Source organism: Silene latifolia, chromosome 2 (assembly GCF_048544455.1).
Source record: "Silene latifolia isolate original U9 population chromosome 2, ASM4854445v1, whole genome shotgun sequence".
In the NCBI taxonomy this organism is placed as follows: Eukaryota; Viridiplantae; Streptophyta; class Magnoliopsida; order Caryophyllales; family Caryophyllaceae; genus Silene; species Silene latifolia.
The window spans coordinates 177280238-177289858 of record NC_133527.1 but is presented as its reverse complement, the minus strand read 5'-3'; the positions used below and the strand labels follow the sequence as shown (position 1 = coordinate 177289858).

The window sequence follows — 9621 nt, the reverse complement described above, 5'->3', positions numbered from 1 at the left end:
CATATTATGATAAAATGACAGGGGTATCCAATTAACAGAAGACGGGTAATTATTAAATGAGAATTATTTATTTAGGACTGCTGAAGGTAACTGAGATCATATTCAGTCAGTTTTGACTGATTTTGTTTATTTTAATATTTTTTTTCAGGTCTATTTGCTGGGGAACCAAGGGAGTGAGTTTCACTATAGAAATTAAAACCTATTAAATAACTAGTATTTAATATTAAGTTTGGTGAGTAGATCTTGTAGCCTTGTATTTCCAGTACAGGAAATACGGCGGTGACGCCTTGTAATAAATTTGTTTTCAATTTTTTTTATATGAAATAAAAACGTACTCTTTGTTATTTTATATTATTGTCTTTATTTCAGGGTGTTACAAATTGGTATCAGAGCCTATATAAAAAAAATTAGTAAAATTGAACGAGAGATGGGTAAATTAGTAGGAAGGAAAGGTAGTAGTAATTTTATTTATTTTATACTATTTTTCCATGTTATTATTACCCATTATTAATTTTTGTGGGTAAGATTACTAATCTGGTTAATGTCTTTTTGTTTTAGATATAATGGCAGTACCTCACCCGTACGATCTGATAATGACTCCAGATGAAACGGTTGCAGTACATGTAGATCGTCTGAGAAATTCTTTAAGGAACCATAATGTCTTATTTCCAGCATTCCGGATGACTGAACCATATTTAGCACATGCCCTTATCAAAACTTTGCCTGACATAGTACCGTGGAGAACCTTTAAGGATCGGTATTATGATTTGATAGTAAATGGCGTCCCAAATCATTTGAAATATCTTCACAGGGGTGCATTTTATGATCGTTGGATCCCTACATTTGAAGATATAGCGTGGGAACTTATCACTTTTGAGAGGAACCGTGTGGTATATATTTCTGATGATGAGGTAGATGATGAAAACAATCAGGAGAACAACTATCTAAATGACAACCCACCCGAGGATGATGTTGGATCAAATGACGAGAATGTTAGTACCATAACTGGAGGGACGGAGATGATACTCCAACCAAGCCGTAATCCAGCACCTAGAGATGAAAGGGGGATAAATAGTGACTTTATTATCCCTTGTTATAAGTAGTGAAGCATAAGATAATGTAATGTATTAGACTAAGACTAATATAGGTTAAGTATGGTGGTATCTAGATATTTTGATAGTTAGACACCCAATTTTGAGACTTGTGATCTATATAGGGTTGTTCTAATATATTGCGGATGTATGTAAAATTAGGCGTGTTATATGTTTGCGTGTAATATATAACGTTTGTAAATAGTGTGCACCTGTTAATAAATAAAACCACGCTAAGATTATAATCCCTGTGTATTTTATGTTTTATAGGATGTCTTTTCTTAATAATATCGACGTCAACCAACCCGATCCTAATAATTAATCAGATGCAAGAAACTTCGCTGAAATGATGGCTGAAGCACTAAGGAATAACCCTCCTAATAATCAGGAAGAGAGTGCTAAATATTTTAAGAAAATGGCAAGTTATAACCCAAAGACTTACGATGGAAAAATGAAGAGTAGATTTTGCTATTTATTATTTGGAAGGACAAGCTGATTTATGGTGGGAAACTGTTAAGGATAGAAGAGAGGAACCAGGATTTGGATGGATTCAGTTTAAGGAACTCCTGAGATCAAAATTTTATCCTCCTTCACTTAGGAGACAGAAAGAGGAAGAGTTTAACGACTTGGAACAGGGATTAATGTCCGTTACTTTGTATGCCTCAAAATTTATGGAATTATCGCGATTTGTCTTGCACATGGTGGCTACAGAAGAATTAAGGATGAATCGTTTCGAAAGAGGGTTGAATTGGAATCTTCGAGACAGATTATCTACACATACTTGTCTAAATTATCAAGAGATATATGATAAAGCCACTAATGCAGAGAGAGTAATGAAAGAGAGAAATTATACACCATCTGGAGGTAAAAGGAAGTTTGAAAGAAACAGTGTTACCGTGGGAAATTCCTATAAACAACCAAACTTAGGATTCGGAAGAAACCCTTTTAACCAATCACATGAAAGGAACCAAACAGTTACATGTGCAAGGTGTGGCCGTACTAATCATCTTACATCTCAATGTAGATTTGTTAGCCCGCGATGCTTTATGTGTGGAAGCCCAAACCATGTTAAGCATAATTGTCCAATGAATCGGACAACTGTGCCAGGAAATACCCCTATGCCTAACTCCACTCCGTCTACATCTACCCCAAAAGTATTGGCACCTCAGCCTAAAACACAAGGACCAACTCGGGGACGTGTGTTTGTGATGAACTCCCAGGAAATGGAGACTTCAGAAGATGTGGTTATGGGTAACATTTTTCTTAACTCTAATCCTGTTAATGTCTTATTTGATAACGGGGCATCTAATTCATTTATATCTCGATCCTTAAGTGAAAAGTTGAATTTGACCCCACAGATTCGGAAATTAAGACTTTCAGTGGGATTACCTACCGGGGAGAACATTTCATGCCCTATTTGGTATAAAGACTGTATTTTGACCATAGATGCAAACAGTTTCTTGGATAATCTTGTCCAATTCGATTTACAAGGTTTTGACATAGTATTAGGAATGGATTGGCTTAGTAAGAATCATGTGATGGTAAATTGTCATGAGAAATCGTTAACTATTACAAAACCTAATGGGAATGAGATACTATTTCAGAACCACAAATCCAACAAGAACAACAATAGGATTATATCCTTTTTAAAAGTCCTGAATTTATTACGCCAAGGATGTAAGGGTTATTTATGCGATGTATGTAGCTGTTTAGAGGCGGAACCAAATTTGACCAGTATTCCCGTAGTTAAGGAATTTTCGGATGTTTTTCCTGAAGAAATCCCAGGAATGCCACCATATAGGGAAGTAGATTTCACAATTGAACTAATACCAGGAAGTGCACCCATTTCCAAATCTCCTTATAGAATGGCACCTGCTGAATTAAAGGAACTGAAAATTCAACTAGATGAACTACTGTTAGAAAAAGGGTACATAAAACCCAGTACCTCACCTTGGGGAGCACCAGTGCTTTTTGTTAAAAAGAAAGATGGAAGTTTGCGCTTGTGCATAGATTATCGAGAGCTTAATAAGGTCACTATAAATAATAAGTATCCTATACCTCGTATAGATGACCTCTTTGATCAATTGCAAGGATGTGCTATTTACTCAAAAATAGATCTTCGCTCTGGATATCACCAATTGAGGATAAAAACATATGACATCCCTAAAACAGCTTTTAGAACTCGTTATGGACATTATGAGTTTATGGTCATGCCTTTTGGACTTACCAATGCTCCTGCAGTTTTTACGGACCTTATGAATAGAGTGTTCAGGCCTTATTTGGATAGATTTGTCATTATTTTCATTGATGACATTTTAATATATTCTAAGGATGAGAAGGAACATTTTCACCACTTGCGGATAGTTTTGGAAACCTTAAGGAAAAACCAGTTCTATGCCAAATTGAAGAAATATGCATTTTGGTTGAAAGAAATAAGTTTCTTAGGTCATGTTATCTCAGAAAAAGGAGTACAAGTAGACCCTCAAAAGATTGAGGCAATCACAAAATGGCCCGCACTCAAGAATGTAGCAGAAGTACATAGCTTTTTGGGATTAGCAGGATACTATCGTCGTTTTGTGAAAGATTTTTCTAAAATAACCCAACCACTCACAAATCTTATCAGAAAAAGTACCAAGTTTGTATGGAATGAAAAGTGCGAGGAAGCATTTTATGAACTAAAAAATAGACTCACCTCTGCCCCTATTCTTACCAACCAAATGGCATTGATGGATTAGAAGTATACAGTGATGCCTCAAAGCTAGGATTAGGTTGTGTGTTAATGCAGAATGGGAAGGTAATTGCTTATGCTTCTAGGCAATTGAAAGCACGCGAGCAAAATTATCCCACTCATGATTTAGAGCTTGCTGCGGTGGTTTTTGCTTTGAAAATTTGGAGACATTATCTTTATGGGATTTCCTGTCGTATATATACTGATCACAAGAGCCTGAAATACCTTTTTACCCAGAAAGAGATTAACATGAGACAACGTAGATGGCTTGAATTTATCAAAGATTATGACTTAGATATCCAATATCATCCCGTTAAAGCTAATGTGGTAGCTGATGCACTTAGTCGAAAACCTTTTTCCACTCTAAACATGTTTACGGTAAAAGAACCATGTATCCTACAAGACATGAACAGACTAGATATAGAAATGGTTATTGGTGATCTAAGTGGTTATATGGCGGCCTTAGAAATAAGACCAACCTTGAATGATGAAATAAAAATAGCCCAAGGAACAGATCCCCAATTTGAGAAAATTCGAAAGGACATACAAAGAGGAAAAGCACCAGGTTTTGTTATTCAAGAAGATGGGTCGCTTTGGTTTCAAAATCGCATTTGTGTACCAAATTCAAAAGTTATCAAAGAAAAGATTTTGAACGAAGCACATAAGTCACGATATTCGATACATCCCGGGGGAAACAAGATGTATAAAGATATTCCACATACATTTTGGTGGAGCAATATAAAGCAAGAAATAGCAGATTTTGTCGCAAAATGTGTAACCTGTCAACAAGTAAAGATAGAACATCAAAGACCCGGAGGACTTTTACAACCCCTAGATATTCCTACATGGAAATGGGAGTCTATTGCTATGGATTTTGTGACAGGACTACCCTTAACATCCCAAGGAATGAATGAAATATGGGTAGTAGTAGATAGACTAACCAAATGTGCTCACTTTTTAGCCACTAAGACTTCATGGAACTCAGAAAAACTAGCTAAGAAATACAAAGAAATAGTGAGATTACACGGGGTTCCCACAACCATTATATCGGATAGAGATACAAATTTCTTAGCCAAGTTCTGGAAAAATTTTCAAACAGCGATGGGATCTAAGCTTAACTTTAGTACCGCTTTCCACCCGCAGACAGATGGCCAAACTGAGCGAACCATGTAAACCTTGGAAGATTTATTAAGATCATGTGTTTTGGATTTTCAAGGATCATGGGAGCAACACTTACCCTTAATAGAGTTTTCTTACAATAACAGTTATCATGCTAGTATTGGTATGGCTCCCTATGAGGCTTTGTATGGACAAAGGTGTAGAACACCATTATGTTGGAGTGATATTGATGAATCCAAAATAATTGGACCAGATCTGATACAAGAGACAACTGATAAAGTAAGAATCATACGAGAGAAAATGCGAATCACACAAAGTCGTCAAAAGAGTTATGCTGACCTCAAGAGATTTACCATTAGAATTTCAAAAGGGAGATTTCGTATTTCTCAAAGTATCACCTACGAAAGGAGTAATACGCTTTGGGAAGCAACGAAAATTGAGTCCAAGATACATAGAGCCTTTTGAAATAAATGAAAGAGTTGGAAGTGTGGCATATCGACTTCATCTTCCGATAGAATTGTCAAAGATACATGACGTTTTCCATGTTTCACTTTTAAAGAAATATATCCCTGATCATGGTCATATTATTGACATACCACCTTTACAAGTTCGGGAAGATCTTACCTACGAGGAGCTACCAATTCAAATTTTAGATCGAAAGGCGAAAATTCTTCGTAATAAAACTATTCCATTGATGAAAGTTTTATGGTCTCGCCACGATATGTCAGAAGCGACATGGGAAACAGAGCTTGAAATGAGAAACAAGTACCCCCATTTGTTCTAAACCAAGGTAACTGAAGTTTCGGGGCGAAACTTATTTTTAAGGAGGGTAGAATGTAATAACCTTAAAATATATATATATATATATATATATATATATATATATATATATATATATATATATATATATATATATATATATATATATTAGTAAAATAAATAAATAATACAATGTATGATAATATACGATAAGCGCATATTATACTTATACTCCGTTTGACTCATTTTTTTGTATTTTTACAATTGTATAAACCACTACTCTATATTACTATAACAACATCAACAACATCATAGCCTTAATCCCAAAATGATTTGGGGTCGGCTGACATGAATCATCCTTTCGAACCGTCCATGGGTGAACGCACGCCTCAAAATGCGAATAAAAAGAGGGAAGATGAAAAACAAAGAGGAAGAACGAAAATGTAATGGAAAGTCAAGGTAAACTTAGGGGTTTTAAAATCGAATTCCGTCTTTCTTTTATTAAAACTTAAAATTTAAATCGAGAGAAAAGATTAAAACGATTTTAAAAAACCGAAATAGAGTTAAGGATCCGGAATGAACCAGGTAAAAATCTATAAGAAAGTGGTTGGTGAAAAAGTGTAATAAAGGAGAGAAAAATAAATAATTTAATTTCTTTAAATTAAATAAAACAACATTAAATCTGTCAAAAAACATCAAATACTAAAAATTCACATGTATCCTTTCCCTCCATTGTGCCCTCTCAGTCACCATACTCTCCTCAAGCCCCAGAACTTTCATATCGTGCTCTATCACTCTCAACCATGTCTGTCTCGGTCTTCCTCTGCCTCTAGGGACCTTTTCTGTTCTCCAAGTCTCCGACTTCCTAATCAAAAGGCCCATAGGTCTCCTTCTCACATGGCCAAACCATCTTAGTCGATTTTCCATCATCTTGTCCTCTATTGGCACCACTTTTACCTTTTCCCTAATCACCTCATTCCTTAACCGATCTTTCCTTGTATGTCCGCACATCCACCTCAACATGCGCATCTCCGCCACACTCATCTTTTGAATGTGACAATGCTTCACGGCCTAACACTCGGAGCCGTAAAGTAGGGCAGGCCTAATTGTCGTGCGATAAAATCTTCCCTTTAATCTTTGGGGCGTATCTTTATCGCATAGAAACCCTGAATCACTCTTCCATTTCAACCATCCCGCTTTAATTCTGTGAGCCACATCTCCGTCTAACTCCCCATCTTTTTGAATAATAGATCCTAGATATCTGAAGAAATCCGAACCCTCAACAACATTCCCATCGAAAATAATACTCCCCGCCTCTGTCGATCTCAACCCCGCCACCTTAGTGAACTGACACCTCAAATACTCAGTCTTACTCCTGCTCAGCAACCCACCAGTAGGGAAATATCCGTAAAATTCCCTTAATTTTAAGGATTATAAATCGATGGGGCATATTCTTGCACCCGCTGACCAGTCAACATATTGAGCAAGGTCAAAGATATCCACATCAAGTCAACGGCTTAGATAGCCTAACCGACGCAGCCTGTCGGCCTGTCAGATGGGTCCCGGCCGGGGCAACTAGCCAGCCGGGGCACATATCCGCGAACTCATATCCAAGACCCCTCGGCGGCGAGTCAACAGGGCCCGCCGGCCTGCCATGGGTCCCTCGCCCGAGGGGTAGATCAGTCTTTCCACCTGCTAGCCACTTGGCCACTTGGCCACTACGTGACAAAAGGTGAAAGTCTATAAATACTCCTGTACTCTCATTGAGTAAAGGATCCACAATTTAACCTAAGAATCACTATTCATCTGGTAATATCTTCCTTATCTCTCTACAATACGTACTTTGCCAAGTAACAACAACTTACCTCTCTAAGTTACTGACTTGAGCGTCGGAGTGAGTTCGCTCGGCCCAAAGCCGAGCCCTCGCTTGTTCATCGTTTCAGAGACCTAGGAAGGAGGATTCAACTAAGGACGTCATTCTACAAGCACGGTGGTAACATATAATCGCTTCCGGAATTACACCCGAACAATTGGCGCCGTCTGTGGGGAAAGATACTAGAAGCTAGTCACATTCATTCCCAAACAAAAAAAAACAAAACAAAAACCCACCCAAAAAGCTAAGAAGATGTCGAAACAACAAGAGGTATTCGTGATCGACGAAACCGACTCGCCAAGATAATACCGTCCACGCTTCGGAGTTGCGCGACCCTCCACCGGCCGGGTAATTCAACCGAGTACGGATGCCAATAATACCGAGATACGCCGCCGCCCGCCAGCCAGGTCACCATCATGGGACATGTGGTCGATGCGGCGAAACTAAAGCTACTCCTGGACCTAATTGGCAGTACGCCGGCTCACACTGTCACACCGACAAGAGCGGCGGAACCCGTCCAGGAGACCAGGGCCCAGAACGTGACTCCAAGAGACTTGAATGGAGCAGTGGAAGAAGCTGGCCCCGTCAAGACGCCGGAGGAGCCCAGAGTGTCAGTGGTAGACCTAAGTCCTTCCCGCACCCGCGGAAGGACAGCGTCGCCGCCACCGACGAGGCCTCGCCTCGAGGAGGAGTGAAAGAAGTCCGACTCGTCAGAGTCGGAGAAGAAGCCCGACTTACCATAGTCGGAGGAGAAGCCCCGCCCAGTACGAGGAGAGGAGCCGGACTAGGAATGCGAGGAGCCGATCGCCGTGTGTCATTCGACACGTGGTCAGACAGCCCCTCAGTGCCTATGTCCTTGACACCGCCGTGCCAACCAAACTAAAGTTGCCGGCGTTCACATACAAAGGGGATAGTGACCCCACCGACCATGCCGAGGCCTTTGAGTCGTACATGTCGGTGTGGGAACAACCCGATGAAGTCTGGTGCCGAGTCTTCCCAACGACCTTGCATGGGATGGCTCAGAGTTGGTACAAAGGGCTGCCCGACGGCTCGGTATACTGTTACGCCGACCTAAGGGATGCCTTCCTAGCCCAGTACTCTTGCAATAAGAGGAAGGTCGTGGAGACATCAGACCTCCTAACTATTAGGCAGGAGGGGGGCGAGTCTCTACGAAGCTATGTGAAGAGGTTCGATGCCAAGGTTCAGCAGATTCGAGAGATTAATCCCGAGCTGGCGGCCTTCGCGCTGATGAAAGGACTCCAGAGGGGAGACTTAAAAAACGAGCTCATCAAGTCCGGAGGCCTGGGCTTAGACGCCGCCAGGAAGATGGCCGACCAAGCCATCAAGGTAGAGGACTATCACAAGACCTGGGTAGGCCACAGCGAGGCTGGGCACTCAGAGAAGAAAAGCCACCGGGAGGACAACCCGGACGAAAGACGCCGTAACAATAATAGGTCACGGTCCGATAGATCTGCCAGGAAGCAAAGCTCGGCGGGCGCCGGGGGGAGTTCCGGAACGTACCACCAAAGGCGGTACAGTGATCACACCCCCTGGTTGTATCTGCCGCCGAGGTCTTCGCCCTGAGCAAGGGCGAGGGCCAGAAATGGGAAAGGCCCCCCAAGCCGAAGGGAGACGGTGACACGAGCCAGTACTGCGAGTACCACGGCCACACCAGTCACCTTACTGACAACTGTCGGCATCTGAAGAATGCCATTGAAGAGCTAATCCGGAAGGGGAGCCTCGGCAAGTATGTTGCCAAAGGCCAAAAGACGGAGGCCGGCGGTTCAAATAAGAAATCCGTCTTTGAACGGATAGGAGTGATCCATGTTGTCATCGGGGGCAACGAGAATGGTGGGTCCACTCATGGGCACAAACGGCACCTGAACGAGCTGTATCAGGCCATCAACTTTGTGCCCAAAACAGCGGTCCCCACTTCCAACATCCCCGACATGACTATTGGGAAGAAGGACTACGAGGGAGTCATCGCCCCTCACAGGGGCCCACTTGTAGTCCACTTGGACATATCCAACCACCTGGTCAAGAGGTGCCTG

The 9621-nt window shown here is 41.0% G+C and overlaps 1 protein-coding gene across 1 annotated transcript; it reads left to right on the top strand.

The window, feature by feature from the left end:
* Positions 1-563: 563 nt before the first annotated feature.
* On the top strand, positions 564-3826 carry LOC141641698 (uncharacterized). The gene is made up of 2 exons (XM_074450350.1): positions 564-1038; positions 1578-3826. The coding sequence occupies exons 1-2, from the start codon at positions 564-566 to the stop codon at positions 3824-3826; spliced, it is 2724 nt and encodes a 907-aa protein (XP_074306451.1).
* Positions 3827-9621: the final 5795 nt, after the last annotated feature.